The following is an 18,587-nucleotide window of genomic DNA, read 5'->3' on the forward strand; positions in this document are numbered from 1 at the left end:
ACACACACACACACACACTCACTCACTCACACACACACACTCACACACACACACACACACACACACACACACACGAAAACAAGATTAAATATCTAAAGCCTCTTTAGCAATCCCTCAAACTTCAGAGATCAGCGCACATCAACAGTAAACTGATCAGCATGAAAAATCATATTTAGGTCAGTTGGACTAAAACCTTTCTCCCGTGGTTTGGAGGATCGATTTTCAGAATACTAACATTAAAAGGGTTAATATCCTCAGGGACGTGAATTCAAACTGGGAAAGTTATGATATCTCTCCATTAGTTGTGGACAGTTTTAGCGTCTGAGTGCGCGCTGTTTCTGTAAAAAAAGTCCAAAGGGAGAGTTTCTCTTCATCCGTGAGTAGATGTGCACGTCCTTCTGTGCGGTGATGTGGTTGGCGGCTGTAGTTTAGTAGAGAGGAAATAGTTCCTACATGACACTGCTCACAAAGAGGTCTGTGCAGTATCTTAAGTAACCAGGTCATGTTTTCTGAAAAGAGATTGCTGTTGCTTAAATCGTGGTCTTTGCTGTTGCTGCGGTCCTGTCTGAGGCTGCGCCTGTGTCGTGGGTCTTGGCTGCACTGATGCTGTGATCCTGCTCAGTGCTATTTTCTACTGCCAATATTATTAGAAGTCTCTACTATTAATTCACAAATATGACTGTTATCACCACTTACACAAACTGTAATATCAGCATGTAACATCACATGCTGTCATAAAATACATTTATTAGTTTTATTACTATTATGATTGCCATAGCAATGCGGTTTTTGTCCTGGTTGTGGAACTGTGGACCAGCTCTGGACCCTTGGCAGGATCCTTGAGGGTGCATGGGAGTTTGCCCAACCAGTCCACATGTGCCTTGTGGACTTGGAGAAGGCATTCGACCGTGTCCCTCGGGGAGTCCTGTGGGAGGTTCCCTGGGAGTATGGAGTATCGGACCCTCTGATACGGGCCGTCTGTTCCCTGTACGACCGGTGCCAGAGCTTGGTCCGCATTGCCGGCAGAAAGTCGGACTTGTGAGGGTTGGACTCCACCAGGGCTGCCCTTTGTCACCGATTCTGTTCATAAATAACTTTTATGGACAGAATTGCTAGGCGCAGCCAGGGCGTTGAGGGGGTCCAGTTTGGTGACCTCAGGATTGAGTCGCTGCTTTTTGCAGATGATGTGGTCCTGTTGGTTTCATCAGGCCATGAGTGTGAAGCAGCCGGTATGAGAATCAGCACCTCCAAATTCGAGGCCATGGTTCTCAGCCGAAAAGGGTGGAGTGCCCTCTCCTGATCGGGAGGAGATCCTGCCCCAAGTGGAGGCGTTCAAGTACCTCGGGGTCTTGTTCACGAGAGAGGGAAGGATGGAGCGGGAGATCGGCAGGTGGACTCTGCAACGGTCTGTCGTGGTGAAGAGGGAGCTGAGCAGAAAGGCAAAGCTCTCGATTTACCGGTCGATCTTCGTTCCTACCCCCACCTATGGTCACGAGGTTTGGGGAGTGACCGAAAGAACGAGATCGCGGGTACAAGCGGCCGAAATGAGCTTCTCCGTAGGGTGGCTGGGCTCTCCCTTAGAGAAGCTCGGTCGTCCGGGAGGAGCTCGGAGGAGAGCCGCTGCTCCTCCGTGTTGAGAAGAGCCAGATGAGGTGGCTCAGGTATCTGATTAGGATGCCTCTAGGACGCCTCCCTGGTGAGGTGTTCAGGGCACGTCCCACCGGTAGGAGGCCCCGGGGAAGACCCAGGACACGCTGAGAGACGATCTCTCAGCTGGCCTGGGAACGCCTCAGGATCCCCCGGGAAGAGCTGGACGAAATGGCCGGGGAGAGGGACGTCTGGGCTTCCCTGCTTAGGCTGCTGCCCCCGCGACCCGACCCCGGATAAGCGGTAGAAAATTGATGGATGGATGGGTGTTTGTTTCATGTTATGTTATGTCATTTTGTTATCTGCTGTGATTTAATTGTTAGTTACAACATCTATTGCACGTCTGTCCGTCCTGAAGAGGGATCCCTCCTCAGTCGCTCTTCCTGAGGTTTCTGCCTTTTTTTCCCTGTTACAGGGTTTTTTGGGGAGTTTTTCCACAGTTTCTTGAGGGTCTAAGGACAGAAGGATGGCAAACTGGCAAACTGTGATTTGTGATAATGGGCTTTATACATTAAATTGACTTGACTATTGAGTTTTTTTACAACATCTAATTCCATTATATTGGACAAAAGGCAGACATTTCTACGGACGATATCTTTGACACTTGGTAACTCACACCGTAAACTCTCTAGTCTGATAAATGGTATTATAGGTGAAAGGACAAATATTTAATTTTTTGGGGGGTGAACTGTCCCTTTAAAGATGAGAGGAATAAATCCTGTCTGGACTCACATCACAGTAGCAGATCAGATTTATTGTTCGAATATGACGGAGCTCAAACTGACCCACAGAGTCTGTGTGCGTAAAGTCAGAGCAGCTGTAGGGAGGCGAGCGGCGCCGCAGGAGTTCAGAAGCTTATTATCCTCCGATATTTAATTCCACGTTCCATTAATAACCTGACGGACTGCTGAGACCCGTCACATCAAACCCAAAGTTTTATTAGGCTGAATTAAAAGATTAATTCCACATGTGGATTTAGCTGACACATACTTCATACATGAGATAACAGAGTTACTGATTAAACAGACGTTGACCTAACAGAGACGTATTTTTCTGTTTCAGCCTCAGAGCAACTCAACGACTGATTTAAAAAAACAAAACTGGTGCTTTCTGACATATTTTCCTTATTTATTTACTTATTAGCTAAATTACTACGACTTTCAGAAGCAAAACCTACAGCACAGATACCAAACCTGCTTCGTTTGGGGGCCATTTTTGCAAAATGACAGGAGGCCAGGGGCCAACTGTAGCAGCCCCATATGTTTGTAGGATTTTAGGACATATGTGGGATTTTTGGATATTTCTAGAATTTTAGGACGTTTCTCAGATTTTAGGACATTTCTTGACTGTACAATAGAAATACAGTTTGGGGATTTTAGGCCATTTATAGGATTTTAGAATGTTTCTCAGATTAAAGGACATTTAGGATTTTAGGACATTTCTAGTATTTTAGGATGTTTCTAGGATTTTAGGACATTAGGATCCTTCACTTTTTGATCAACAAGCTCTATTTGAAGATTTTTTAAATACTCGGCCGCCTTATAGTAAAACTACAAAAAGCAATTCCCAGTGTGAACCTGTAGTATTTGCTGTGAATCAGAAAATCATTTGGGGGCCACTTGCATCCTATCGATTGGACTGTTGGCCGTTATTTGAGTATCACTAGTCGAGCAGCAGGTGTAGTGGTATTACAGCAAAAGAAATACGTCAAGTCTTTTCTTTTGACCGGCTGCAGCAGCAAACTGTGTCAGTTGGTCTATGAAATGGTTTACGTATATTTAGACTATAAAGGAATGACTTTTTCTGAACATACCCAGAACACTGAGGATGGAGACGTCGGTGAAAGCAGCTGAGGTGTTGGTGCCGCCACAGCCTGACGTGGAGGCCGGAAACACCGAAGGCGAAGCTGCAGCTCCGCCTGCAGCCTCCAAAAACCTCGACCCCATGGAGGAGTTCAGCAGGCGGCTGGAGGACATCATCAGCACCCACGGCTCTGCAGACAGCCTCCTGGACAGACAGGTGAGTCACCTGAACTCAAAGGGACATAAAACACATAAAACAACCTGTACATTTTATTTCTGACCTCTGTCGACATGCGTGTCATTTTGAATTTATCAGACTGTGATGGAGACGGAGACGGAAAAGATGAAGATGGAGCCAAAAGATGACATCCCCGTTGCCATGGAGACGGGTGAGACAGCACGATGCTTTAAGAGTGATGCTTTTGGAAAGAAATCTGTATGATTTAATTTTGCATATCCAAAAGGTTTTTGGGCATTTGCAAGAGCCCAATGTAAAAAACAACAACAAAAAACACAACTGATAAATCCTAATAAAATCAATCCTAATATTTGATTTCTCAATCTATAAAAAACAAACATCTGGCGTTACTTTTTGTGTTTGTCTCTCTGCAGAAGTCTGTCTCATCATGAAGAGTCTGAACAAGCTCTCGTCTCCAGAGCAGAAACTGGAAGATGTGGTCAGGAAATACGCTGAACTGGTGAGACTTTTCACAGCTGTTCTATTTATTTATTTCATGTTTATTTGTATAGGGATATATATATATATATATATATATATATATATAGCATAGAACTGATGCCACATACTACAAAATTTATCTCCTAAGCTAATTCGCAATGCCCGTCCCTATATGGGTCTTTAAAAATAAATACATGATTCAACAACTAACATACTGTCTAAAGTCTCATTCCCACTGCCCAAAAAAACCCGATGGGAAAGGAGTATAAAGCTACTTACAGAACACCGTGCACTAACTTTCAGATGTGTTTTGGTGTGTGTGTGTGTGTGTGTGTGTGTGTGTGTGTGTGTGTGTGCGTGCAGGCAGCGCTGCGGCGTTGTGATGAGAAGAAGCTGTGTGTGCTGCAGCAGAGGTTGTCCGTCCTGCTGGACGAGCGGCAGCAGATGGTGGAGGACAGTCGCAGCAGCATCGCAGCTCGCAGCAAACTGGAGACTCTGTGCAGAGAGCTGCAGCGACACTACAGCGTGCTGACGGTGTGTAGCTGCTTTAGTTTACCATTCTGACAACAGCACACTGATGCCGGCAGCTAGAAACACATGTGAAATCAGTCAGTCACTGCTGAAGCCCGAACATCCATCCTGTCCTCCTCCCCTCCAGGAGGAGACCCTCCAGCGCTGCAGGGAGGACGAGGAGAAGAGGACCGAGATCACCAGCCACTTCCAGACCATGCTGACAGAAATCCAGGCCCAGATCGAGCAGCACAGCAGCCGCAACGACAAGCTGTGCCACGAAAACAGCAACCTGACCGACAAACTGGAGAGCCTCATGATGCAGTGCGAGATGAGGGAGGAGGTGAGGAGGTCAAAGGTCAACGCATGCAGTCTTTATGGATCCTAAAGAGCCGTTAAAAAGGGCCACTTTTTATTCACTAATTTTCATAAAACAGAAGCAGAGAATTTATTTCTAAACATTTTGTTGTAAGAAGAGCTTTTTATCTATGAACAGCAAATAACAGCAGCTCTGATTGGTTAATGAGCTATCAAGAACCAGCAAAGATATTTGCTGGTTGTTTCTTTATGGCCATAAACTGAATATCTTTGCATTTGGACTGTTGCTTCAACTAAAGAAGCACTTTGAATTTGTTAACTTAAATATTTCCTGCAATCTTCTTAAGTTTTTATGCACATTTAAATCAGTTAATCAAGAAAAGTACGGACCAATAACTAATAAAGAAAGTAGCTGTTTCAGATTCTCTCTGTTTAAGCTGCGTTTTGTCTCTTTGCAGAGTTTGGAGAAGATCAACAAACATCGTGACCTGCAGCACAAACTGACTGAAGCCAAACTGCAGCAGGCGAACGCTCTGCTGGCCGAGGCCGAGGACAAACACAAGCGGGAGAAGGAATACGTGAGTGGATGTCAGCGTCAGCTCTGGAAATGTTTCACAAAAGTGTCAATTCAGTAATATTAAAGATGACCTGTGTCATAAAGCCAACCAAAAATGACAAAAGAATATATATATATTTAAAGTATTTTATAGACCAGCCCGGCTATCACATAAAATGTTGGCCATGTGCGTTTCTGCAAACCACAGATGTACTTTTTTTTTGTTTTGTTTTTATTTTTATACATCATGATCACGGTTTTTACAGTGATTTTTTGGGCTTGTATATGAGCTGATTTTGTCTTCAGGAGGTGGAGGGGATGTTGGACGTGGCTGCCGAGCTGCAGAGCAATGTTCGAGACAAACAAACAACAAAACGGGTCGTTTTGTGGCGAGACATCGTTGTGCCTAAACACAACAGTGCAGTAACCCTTGAAACCTGAGAAAACTGCCTTGATTTATCTCAAAAACAGGAATAAAAAGGCAATGGGAAACTTAACAAGAAATCACCCCAAAATAAGCTAATTACGGCTGAACGAACAAACTGCAACGTGAAAATGTGCGAATGTGATGTGGTTTGAAGAGACGTACGGTGCCAACATTTATCTGCTGATTGGGTTTGATTTTTTTGATTGTTCTATTTTTCTGCTTTAATGCCATTTGATATTTATTGTTAAATTAGAAAATGTAGTAAATCTTATAAGAATTACAGCCTTTTTTCCCCATTATTTTCTACACATATTTATCCTTGTTCAATACTTAAGTCAGCAGCAGTCTCTTTTTTTTTTATTAATATATTATATATTCGTGCTGTTTCAACAGCACCCAGATTGACTGTGTGTTGTCTCTGTCGCCGTAGTTGCTTAGGGAGGCTATTGACAAAACAAAGAAATGCTTCGCTATGAAGGAGCAGGAGCTGACCATGAAGAAGAAGGTAAAGAAGCGTCTGTAACGCGTCTCTGTCTGTTCTCTTCTAACCAGTTACTGGTTCAGGCTGCTGAGTGGAAGCTGCAGGCTCAGACACTCAGAGAGCAGGGGACTGTGATGCAGGCGCAGGTGAATACTCACTGACAGGACTAACACGCTGACAGCGAGGACAGGTATCACACACCTGGTCGCAGCGGCAGGGATAAGATGACGTTACCATGGTAACGGAGAGACAGGGTCGCGGCCAGAACCTCAGAAATACTGAAACAGCTGTTGAAATTTTTGACCACGTTCATGTTTTCAGTTAACAGATGAATTTTACGGTCTGTGTATTTTTCAACATTAAGTTTTAACAGAGTGTCAAAGTGGGTGTAAAATACCAAATCTATACTAAAGATACACGTCTTAAAAAAAAACAACCCAAAAACACCCTGGATTACCCTTCACAAAAAACCCCAAGGGTTAAATAGGCTGTTAAAGTCACCATAACATTTCTGCATAAATGTACTTTACAACAAGGACAGTAAGGCTTTTTTAAAACAAAGATTTATCAATTTTTTTATCAATTAATTAATTAATTTTATGTCTGGCTTTTTATAACTTTTCCTCCCCTAACCCAATATCCCATATTTAAAGGTTTAAAAGGTTTTAAAAGGTATTATTACTGAGTGTAAATCTACTTTACAACAATGACAGTAACGTTATTTAAAAAAATACCAACTATCTGCAGGAGCTGATAAAAATTTATGACCGCTTTTATTTATTTATTTACCTACTTACTTACAAACTTACTTATTTATCTATTTAGCTATTATCTATTTATTTGTCTGTCTGACAAATAAATATATTTGTCATGCAGATATTTCTGGTTGGTCAACATAATGCAGGTGAATAAACTTTTGCTGTTGGTGCTGAAAGTGTTAACTGTTAATTGTTAACATTGTAAATATCATTTGTTCTTTCAGTGTCAGCTGGTTAACTAGAGTGTTGAGTCCGTCCTGTCTGTGAGGTTTGGTGTGTCAGGGTCTTTAAATACTTTCCTCGTCAGATAAAAGACTTTAACGGGTCAAAGGTGTCCTGAACAAGCTGTAGCTCCATTCAGCCGACATGTCAGCAGGATCAATTCTGTCTTGTATTAATACAAAATGTTGATTTGTGAACAATTAAGCCGCATCTTTCTTCTATTTCTCCTTGGAAATATTTCTTATCCATTTTGTGACGACTGAATTTAAAGTGAATATTAAGCCAAAGTCCCAAATGTATAACACTGAGAGCAAAACTGTGCAGCTGTGAATGATTAATGGTGTCCAGCAGTGTGTACCGCTCATAATTAATGACTGATGCAATTTGTAATTCATCACTTGGATACACAGTCATTATCTAGTACCTTAAGTTTCCCAAGATTCAGAGAAAAAAACATGTTTTGGTTGTTTAAAGATACAGTTATGTGCCTTTCCTGGGTTGTTTAGGGATTCAAACTCTTTGACAGGTGTGCATTTATGAAAAACTCATTTTCAGTGAAATAAAAGAAGTCTTTCATATCTTATTTTGACAAAAAAATATGTTATAATGAGTCCATTTTGGCCTCTGGAATAATCTGCAGTGATCAGTATCTTGTTAACCGTCAGCCTCAAGAGAGAATAAACTGTAAAACATTTTAAGTTTTTCCCAATAACGTGTAGGATGTTTGCTGAAATCCAGGATTGAGAAGTTGATAATCTGAACTTTATTTTATTTTCCGTCTGTGCTTCAGTCTCACTCTCTTTTCTTTCTGTCTGTCCGCAGCTGACCCTCTACGCTCAGAAGTTTGACGAGTTTCAGGAGACACTGGCCAAAAGCAACGAAATCTACGTCCGCTTTAAGAAGGAGATGGATAATGTAGGTGGTGAAATCTGTGTGAAAGCCTGTTGGTCTGATTGAGGACGTTAGATGTCTTTTAGGGATCAGTAGTTGTTATGTTATGTCTTTACTGTCTGTGTTAGTCAGTCCAATCATCAGAAAAAAATGCCATTGTACCTTTCTGCAAACCACGGATACATTACAATTGCGATTTTTTATGTAGCAATTGTTACATTTCAACAGTTAATTTTACGCACAAAAAACATGCAGTAATAGTTAGGAAAATATCATGTTTCGCCGGAAAAGCAGTAATGACTCACTTAAAAGCAGCCATCCCCTTCACCTCCAGATGACAAAATCAGCAAATATACATCACATTAAAAATGTTGTTCTGACATGCATGAAACATGCAAATTTAACAAATTCCTTGTTTACAAAAACTAGAATGCCAACATTTTCTCCTAGTGACCGGGCTTTACGCGTTCCTACAGATTATGTGCGTGTATACGTAAATATAAAATCTGATTGCTGGTTCTGTGGTGTTCAGTTACCTCACTGTACTTTAAAAAATCTAAAACATAATTTGTCTGATTTTTTTTTTAAATTTCAAACTCTTTTCCTTTTAGATGTCAGATAAGATGAAGAAAATGGAGAAAGAGTCCAATCTGTGGAAGACGAGGTTTGAGAACTGCAACAAGGCTCTGACTACCATGATTGAAGAGGTGCGTTAAAGATGTTGCTGCAATTTCTTGTTAATCTCAAATTCAGTTGACACTTTGGGGATTTTGACGCATTTTTAGAAATAAGGCTTCGACAGCGGTTCTTCCTTTAGGGCTGAATTTCTACCCAAAAACTTTTGCTTCAGAAAACCTTTTTCATCTTCAGTTCTTTAAAGCTTTTCTGCAAGACTACCAGTTTTAATAATAACTGTGGAGACTTTTTTGGAAAGATAAGTTCTTCAAGGATTGTTGAAAGTGTTGGTTCAAATACAAAATGCGCATCCATATTTCAGATTGACAGATTTCACCCGATATTGGTTTTCCAGGGCTGATACTGATTATTAGTACTTAATGAGACCGATAATGGATATTTGGAATCAATATGCATTTACAATAAAAATTTAAATATTTCTGTGGAAATTTAGAATTTGGAATATAACAAATTTAATTTGGAATTTTAAAAAAAACTTTGTTTAAATGCCTTTAGCAAATGTTTAATCAAAACTGAAAGTTTCAACATCACATACAGCAAGTTGCCTGCAACTTTGTTTTTAATTCAGTGAAAATTTTAATTTTATAAAAAAACATTTTTAATTTTTAAATTTTTATAAAAAAAATAAATGAATATATATAAAAATATCTCCCTGAGGTTCCTTGGTGTTGGCTGAGTGTAATTTGCACACTTTTTCATTGATTTATATAATAGCCGATCATTAAAATAAAATTCTGATACAGAAATCGCCAAAAGGCCAAATATTGTCCCCGATAATCGGCCAGGATGATAATCGGTCGAGCCCTATAATGTATATTTTTAAATAGGGATGAAACTGGAAACCCCTTAATTTTTTGTTTGTTTTTTTGTTCTGCCACAGTTGATATTTGTACCATGATTTTATGCCATATGAAACCACATTGTTTGCCAACCTTCTTCTTTTTTTTTTTTTAATTTTTTTTTAAGGTATTTGGCATTTTAGCAGCATACAATGTTTTGGGTCCCAACCTTTCTGCACCATTGAAATAGTAAAGGCTGTAGTTGAAGTGACTTGATGAAATTTCCACGCCCTAAACAGCAGAGCAGTCATTATTTAGTCATTCTGTTCCAAATCATTCGCTGCTGAGGGCATTGATATTTATTCTTTTTCTTATTCTTCTTTTTTCTCATGTTCTCCTTCCCTTCTCTCCCCTCCAGAGAAACGAGAAAGGCAAAGAGTACGATCTGTTCGTCCTGAAGATTCAGAAGCTGGAGAAGTTGTGTCGTGCCCTTCAGGACGAGAGGGTCATCCTCTATGAAAAGATCAAGGAAGTCCGCCAGGCCAACTCCAACATCCCATCAAAGGTCCTTGGCAGCTCGAAACTCGATGACAGCCCTGACTCTGAGGATGCTGATAAAGCTGTCCTGCTGACCCCTGTGGATCTCCAGGAGCTCCAGGAGCTCCAGAAGGAGGACCCGGTCTTAACAGAGAACATGTCCCGACTGAAGGAGGAGCAGGCCAAGCTGCAGGATTTTGCTGCCTCCCTGTTTGACACACTGGGGGACAATGACGAAGAGGACAAGGCTGATTCAGAGCCCGAAGAAGACATGGTGTCTTCTGCATTTGTCCAGTTCAAAACCAAAACTGAGGTCAAAGAGGAGACGGTTTCAGTCCCTGTTGACGTCAAATCTGAGGCTGCAGAACTGGTTCTCCCAGAGCCAGATAAAGTTGAGGAGGTTCCAAAGCCAGCCATGACCACACCTGCCGAAAACACGTCTGAGGTAACACCCACAGACACAAAACCAGAAGAAGTCCAAACCCATGACAAAGAGGTGCAACCAGTTAAACCAGATGAGGACGTCCAGGAGCAACCAAATGAGGCGGTACCAACATCTGCGCCTGAGAAAGTCAACATCAGTCCGCCCACAGACCTGAAACAAGAGGCCTCAGAGGCCAGCTCGGTCGAGACTGCTGAGGTCAAGCCAGTGATCCCAGTGGAAGCCGAGAAGGTCCAGGCCGAACCAGTGCAAGTACCAGAAGAAGCAGCAGCTAAGTCAGAGCCAGCTCCACCTTCTTCCAAAAACACACCTAAAACAGCTGCCTCCTCCAACCCCGAGTCCTCCAAGAAGCAAACACCAAAGAAAAAGAAGAAGAGGAACAACAAGAACGCTAGCTAAAGTTTAGGATGTGCAGAAGGTGTTTATGTGTGTGTTATGTGGATAAAGTTTGTGTGTGAGAAACTGAAATCATACTGTGCCTTTGTGCCTTTTGTAAAAGTTAAAAACAGTTTGTCCCAACTGGTGCAGCTGAAGTGTTGTCAGTGTCACTTTTCTCAATGTCACCAGATGTGGACGGACAAATAAGCCGACTGTATTTTACAGTCTGAATGTCTAAATGTACCATAAAGTTCACATTTAGTTTGGTCAAGGATAATAAAATGCCTTACTGAAGAGTAAGCACTCAAGATTTATCTTGCAGAAATATTTAGTGATCACTTTGTGCTTTAAAGAGTTAAAGTTTTTGCTCTATGTGAAGCAAAATCCCAAAACAAAACCACCAGTTGGTTTCTATGCCAGTAAAACTGCAGTGTCTCTTTAAAAACTGCAGAGCCTCTTTGAAAGTAGAAATCACAGCGATTCCAATAAAGTCATTTTTTGACAATTTTACATTTTTTGTGTTGTGTTTGATTTGCTGTGAAACAAAGTGGTAACCTAAAAGGCTGGAAAAATTAAGACAATGCAAAGTGTCACAAACTGCAGTTCCTGTAACCTCCACTTGAGACTGGCTCCAAAACAGAGTCGATTCCCATAGACACCCATGTTAAAATGCCCAATTTTACAGCAGAAATGCACATTTGCACTAATTTATCTAAATAAGTCTGGAACCAAGCAGGTCATTAATTATTAAATTCACCGTATGGTAAAGGAAACTATAAAATAGTGGAATATAAAGGAAATTAAGAAACAAGACTAAATAAAAAGACTCTGAACAGCGTACGATTCCTAACTGTACGTGTAAGGACACTAATTTAAACTTTGAGTATCAACCCTGAAACAGTCTTTTAGAGGACCAGACAAAATGTCCTCACTTTCCAAGAAAGTCCTCATAAGTTCACAGCGATCACAGCACAATATCTAGACTGCTTTTTAAAATTACAAGTCTAACGTTTCCATCTGGTACTGTTCAAAGCTTGGAAACATTTTTCTGGTCATGCAGTAGAACGCCATTTCCACTAGATGAAGCTCTTTTCCTCCACAGGTGACGTGTTTTACACCCGTCTGTTATATTCAGGATGCAGTACAACCTTGACGCCACTAGATGGATGCAGTATTCCTCATACCACCTCTGTATTTCATCATCAAGGTTTCCCATTCCTGATCTTCAAGGCATTTTTTGGATGATTTCAAGGTTTTGGACACACATTTAATGCTGTCATACCTCATTGTCCTCCTGAACCAGTTCTCTCTTTATCATTGAGCTACAGGGAACTGAAACATTAACCACAGCAGGGTCCGTGCCTCGGCCATCAGCTCCACTCTGTCTGATTCAGTGTGTGCACCAAATATTGTGTGATTTACAAACACACCTACAGCCGTAGTATTGTCGTGATATTGTGTGATTTACAAACACACCTACAGCCGTAGTATTGTCGTGATATTGTGTGATTTACAAACACACCTACAGCCGTAGTATTGTCGTGATATTGTGTGATGTTGTGGTTGTTTGCAGAAATAGATCTGCGTCATATAAATCATCAAAGGCTCCAGAACAGCTATTAAATAAGCCTTAAGGTGAGATTTTTGTTTTCAAACTGCTGTTAAAGAACAAGAATGAACTTTAACCCTTTGAAACTTGAGCAAATGGTTAAATTTCTTGCAAAAACATAAGGAGACGGCAAATGGGCAAATTAACAAGACATGGCCCAAAAGTTAGCAAGATATTAGTAAAAAGCTGCAGGAAAATTACCTGAATATACACAACAAACGAAAGGCAACAAATATTTTTTACATACTTTTTTCTTTAACATAATTTTAAATATATAATCATAACTTTTTTTTTTTCGCTATTTGTTGGATATTTCTTGTCAAGTTGCTTGCTGCCTATTTCCCATGTTATTAGAAGAAATCAAACCAATTTGGTTTCAAACATTTTTAACAGCTCGTAAGAGGCATCTGTGCGCAGCACAAGAAAACTGATGTCAATTCAGGTTTCAAAGGGTTAACTTTTTAGCAAACATAGACAAGGAGTCCTCCTAATGGTCAGTGAAAGGTAGCTTTCTGAGCATTTATTCACACATATAAAGTTATTAAAGTAGGTCAAATGGTCATTCAGAGTTACTGGAATGGGTTTGATTTTACACATAAAGCTGCTGATCTGATCCAAAGAGATTTAAGAAAAGTTTAATTTAATTTCTTCACAGAGAAGGAGTGCAGGGGTCGCAGGTGACAGTAACAAAATACAGCAGAACCATCTTGAATTAAAGGAGAGGAAAATCAGCCGAGGAGATAAGAAAAAAAAAGGATTTATTCCCTTCAGGTTTCTCTCTCACTCTCAGGAGATTTTAAAAATAAAGACGAGGTGTTTTTCACTGTAGTATTTTGAGCTAGAAAGTGAAAGGAGTATTACAGTGTTCATAAAAAAATAAAAAAGAGGAAACAGTTCAGAAGAAAAGTACAAAGGATTTTTAAAATGCAAGATAAGAGCCTAATTGAGAGGAGGAGGAAAGAGATATGGGAGAGAAGGATTTGATTGGAGGCAGAAGTGAAGGTTTTTTTGAAGTGTTTCGACCTTGTGACAGAAGATAAGAGTCGACTTAATGAGTCTGAGGATCTACGAGGAATCTGAGCATGACAGTCTGATTAATGTTTGAGGGGTTAGTTTAAAAATGATCCTGTCCTTGTCCAGGAAGTTATTTTCAATGAAATCTGATGCACTAATGTAGAAAAATATGCATAAACATATTCTTGAAAATACTGAGGTAATTGTGAACTCAACAGTCTCATTTTAAAGTCCATTTAGTTGCTGTTTTACAGTTTTCTTTCAAATCACATGAGCTTCATCAGCAGATAAAGAACAAAAGTTGTTTTTTTGGTGATCCATCGCTGTGTTTCCAGCAGCTTTTTAGCCACCAAACATTTGTATTTTTTATCAGCCTGTCACTACGTTTCCATGAAAAGCAATTATTGTTTACAGAGACATCACTGCATTTCCAGCAAGCAATACGTCACCAAAACTGGGTATTTCAAGCAAAAATTTGATCTTTTCCTAACCATAAGCAAGTGTTTGTCCCTAAAAATAACGATGTTAACCACAGCTTTGTTGAAATGTAAAAAATTTCAAGTTTCAACCCCTCTGCTACATAAAATGGTATATATAAAAAGTTGTAGTATGCCATGAAATTATGATAAAACATACAAAATTTAAAACAACTGTCATCAAATATACTACGCTGTAAAAAATCTTGTCCAAAAAAATGTCATAGTATAGTATGCCATGAAATTATAATTTTTAAAAAATCTTTTTATTATATGCCATAAAAATCTAGTAGAAATGTCATAGTATCCCATGAACTCATCATAAAAAACATCATATAGTATGCAATAATAATATTGTAAAATATGTCCTAGTAATATGCCACTAAATTATCATACAATACAGTATGCCACAAACAAAAAGTTGGAATTTTTTTCTATTGACTCATTTTTCTATTTTTTAGACTGTCCAAAATCTTATTCTATTTTATTTATTATTTTTTAAAAACAACCAAAATGCAATGTATATATTCAACACTATCCTTTAAATTGTTAAATGTGAAGTATGCTACTGGATTGTAACACAAAGGCCCCATCACTTCTCCTACATAGGAGAAAGACACATACTTTCTTTTGTTATTGACTTATTTATTTATTCATTTATTACTATTTTATTATTATTATTGCTGTTGTTGTTTTGCATCTCTTTGTTATGGATCTTTTTGTATTTTTTTGTCTCTTAGCAGTTCTTTTGTTTGTGGACATTTCTTCTACCTGTTTTTTTTGTTTGTTTGTTGTCTTTTGCCCATTTTTGCAGTTATTTTGTGTCTCTTTGCAGTTTCTTTGCGTGTCTTTGTGGTAATTTTGTGTCTCTTTGTGGTAATATTGAGTCTCCTGTCCTGTTCAGTAACACATGCATGCAGGTTCCCACATTTGCAGAAAAACAAACACTGAGCACATGAGCTATGTGACTCTAATATTATTTACACTTCTGGTTACTTTCTGGACGCTGCATTCTTATAAAAGTGGCCTGTTGGATATAAAATGCCAATTTATGTCACATTTGGGTAAACTAAAGGTCAGCTTCTGCAGCAGTCCCAGCTGCAGCTCCTCTGAAGAGAGAATATTCAGATATGTGGTGGGGATTAAATCCTGACACATTAATGAGAAAGTACAGGTGGAAAATGTGAAGCAGAGCAGAGTCCTGACACACACTCGAGCCTATCTGCAGGAAACATGCCAACATGCCGGAGGACGGTTTCCCCGTGTGTCGGTGATTAAACTAAGCCGAGCTGCATTTTCACCGTCATGAGTTCGAAACATGTGTGATGTGAGAAATTACAGCAACAGAGCAGAGAGAGGTGTGAATGTACCTGCTGACCTTTTCTTTAATCCACTCAGGCATCAAAGTTTCTCGTCTGCTGCTGGAGGACGAATCAGCCTTTATCTCCTAAAATAACCAGCATCACCAACACCACACACACACACACATACACACACACACACACACACACACACACACACACACACAGATAGAAGAAACACACATCAGGACATGTGAACATGTGATGGTGACACCATGTTCATTAACTTTGATAACGCTTATTCCCAGCCAGCAATGTTTGGTTCTAATAAACTACAATGCAACAGGTGCAATGTTTTAGTAATGTTTTCAGCTGCAAGTTTTTAGTTCCCAAAATGTTCATCTTAAAGTTTGGGCAACATTCTCTGTAACCACGAAAAAATGTTTTTAAAAAAGTTTTGTTTGTTTGTTTTGTTTGTTTTTTGTTAACTTATCACATTACATTTTCATTTTTAAAAATGCGTAAATAACATTTTCTGGATGTTTCTTTAAAAACGCTCTTCCTTTGTTCTCACGTAACATTGTGGAAATGTTTCATAAAAAAGTTCCTTCTCTGATCTGTCAACATCCTCACAATGTTACAGTTAAAACATTACATCTTAGTCAGCATTTAACCTGAAAGGAACATTATTTAAAATGATAAGTTTAGTAGTGGTAGTAACAGTCGTAGAAGTAGTAGTGGTAGTCATAGTAGTATTAGTATTTGAAGTAGCAGTGGTGGTGGTAGTAGTAGAAGTAGTGGTAGCCATCACAGTAGTAGTAGTAGTAGTAGTAGTAGTAGAAGTAGTAGTAGTAGTGGTAGTCATAGTAGTAGTTTTTTAGTTGTTTTTTTAATATGTTGTAATTTAGACCATAAAATATTTCTGTAAATATTTATTTACCCTTCAAACGTGTCTGTTTTTGCATAGTAGTAGTAGTAGTAGTAGAAGTAGAAGTAGCAGTGGTAGTAGTAGTAGTAGAAGTAGTAGTGGTAATAGTAGTAGTTTTTTAGTAGCAAGATGTTGCAATTTAGACCATAGAATATTCCTGTAAATATGTATTTACCCTTCAGATGTGTCTGTTTTGGGTATTTTTTTACTCCTTTAGAGTTTAGATGTAAAGGAAGCAGTGACTCATGAGCTCGCTCTCGACTCTCAGTCTCACTGTGTTTCCTCAGATCTCAGAGCTGAACCGCAGTTCAGACAGAAACACACTTAAGGGTATTTTTCTCTGTGACTGCTCCTTTTGTTTATTAAAATCTTTCTGTATGTGCTGCTGCCGCCTGATGGAATCAACTGCAGGCCAAACTCTCCCAAAAATAGCCTCACTTTACCAAAACTGTCCTCACTATTGAGGTCCGAAACTCAGCAAGCACACAAAAAATAAGAACTGTTTTACATCTCCTCGCTCTGCTTCATCCGTCAGTGGCAGGGAGGCGGTTTAATGTGCGTTACAGGAATCGTTCTCACGTCCCGCGCGTTACTGTACATCAGCTCGATCCCAGGCTCAGAGCAGAGCCCTGTTTGATGTGGACGTGGACGAGATTAGCTCACATTCACCTCTGTCAGATTCGTGCTTCGGTCTGACAGCTTCTGCAGTTCACAGGAAATCCATACCACACCGCGGGGAGGGGTGCGTGTGTGTGCGTGTGTGTGTGTGTGTGTGTGTGTGTGTGTGTTCCTGTACTTCTGTCTTTGTGAGGACCACAGTAAGTTTTAAACATCAGCAGAGGACATGTTTAAGAGTCCTGCCTGCTGGTGAAAAGGTTACCTGGGAAGGGGAGGGACACATCGTGTTTTCAATGAAATATTAGAAATATTAAGTAAATATGTCAGGTCAGATTCTTTAACTCCCTTTGTTTGATTTATTTCCAAAACATGGGAGACAGCATGAAATAACACAAAAATTAGCAAGAAATTAGTAAAAAAAGTACATGAAAAAACTGAAACTTGGTAAAAAATAAATAAAAAAGATAAGTAAATAAATAAATTAAATAAAAAGAAAGACAGAAAAAGAAAGTAAAAGTAAGACAAGGAAATGAACTGGAAAAAGGTGCTTAAACATTTATAATAATTCTGTGAAATATTTTTAAATATGTACTTGTGATCATTTTAAGTATAGCTTTTCCTGCACTCTTCCCCCTATACATTTTCCCCTACCTTTTTAAAAATGGTTCTGAAATTACTAATTTCTGATTTTCTGATGGCATGATTTTGAAAAGCTCAATCTATGTGCAGAGTAGTATGAGCGTATTTGACACTTCACACAAAAACAGTAGTCTACAAATATCAGTGGTGCTGCTAATCACTAAAATATTCGAGGCTGTGATAATAAAAAAATCTACTTAGCATGCGGTATATTAAAAAAAAATCACCTAAAAACAGTGGCATCCTGGCAAAAACTTGGCATTTAAGGGGTTAAATTCTGAAAATTAATGGATACTTGATATTTGTGATTAGGACTGATGTTGGTTAAAAAGAAATCATAATAATGTGTAATTTTTTTACAGTCTGATTTTGGAAAGCTCATTTTGTGCGCAGAGCGATACCAATGTGTGTGTGAGATATATAAGTGGGCCCTAAGGGGTTAACGTCACTTTATTTAAAACCAAATTCAGGCAGCATTTCATTTCTGTGCTGTTGCTGTGATCATTTGTAGGAAACAGGGTTTATAGCGATGCACAGATCTGCCAAATGTAGCATGTTTGATCACTTTCTAGCGTCGTTGTTGAAGTTCATCCTGAGGGGATCATGAATGTCTGAACCAAATTTCATGTCAGGCAGTTCTGCAATTTATGATTTATTTCACAAAAATCCACAAATGTGACAAAGTCAACTGGATTAATCCTCTGGGGAACATGAATTTGTGAGCAAAATGTTATGAAAATCCATCAGATAGTAGAGATCAGCAGAGAACTGGTGTGATGTAATTTATCCAATGTTTGAAATGGAAAGAATTACTTTTATAATCAGGCTTCAGGAATTGAAATTTGAAGAAATTTGGAAGAAATTAGGAAGAAGTGGAAA

General features: G+C 39.3%; 1 protein-coding gene across 2 annotated transcripts; it reads left to right on the forward strand.

The window, feature by feature from the left end:
- The first annotated feature begins 3,441 nt into the window (after window positions 1-3,441).
- On the forward strand, window positions 3,442-11,633 carry LOC121955126 (beta-taxilin-like). Of its 2 annotated transcripts, none has more exons than XM_042502942.1 (10): window positions 3,442-3,666; window positions 3,766-3,838; window positions 4,062-4,147; window positions 4,492-4,662; window positions 4,787-4,981; window positions 5,415-5,534; window positions 6,370-6,444; window positions 8,223-8,315; window positions 8,903-8,998; window positions 10,185-11,633. In XM_042502942.1, the coding sequence occupies exons 1-10, from the start codon at window positions 3,475-3,477 to the stop codon at window positions 11,142-11,144; spliced, it is 2,061 nt and encodes a 686-aa protein (XP_042358876.1). In that variant the 5' UTR covers window positions 3,442-3,474; the 3' UTR covers window positions 11,145-11,633. The 2 variants fall into 2 exon arrangements, with proteins under 2 accessions (XP_042358876.1, XP_042358877.1); XM_042502943.1 differs by lacking the exon at window positions 6,370-6,444 and adding an exon at window positions 6,492-6,566.
- Window positions 11,634-18,587: the final 6,954 nt, after the last annotated feature.

The sequence above is a fragment of the Plectropomus leopardus genome, chromosome 16 (assembly GCF_008729295.1).
Source record: "Plectropomus leopardus isolate mb chromosome 16, YSFRI_Pleo_2.0, whole genome shotgun sequence".
Classification (NCBI taxonomy): domain Eukaryota; kingdom Metazoa; phylum Chordata; class Actinopteri; order Perciformes; family Serranidae; genus Plectropomus; species Plectropomus leopardus.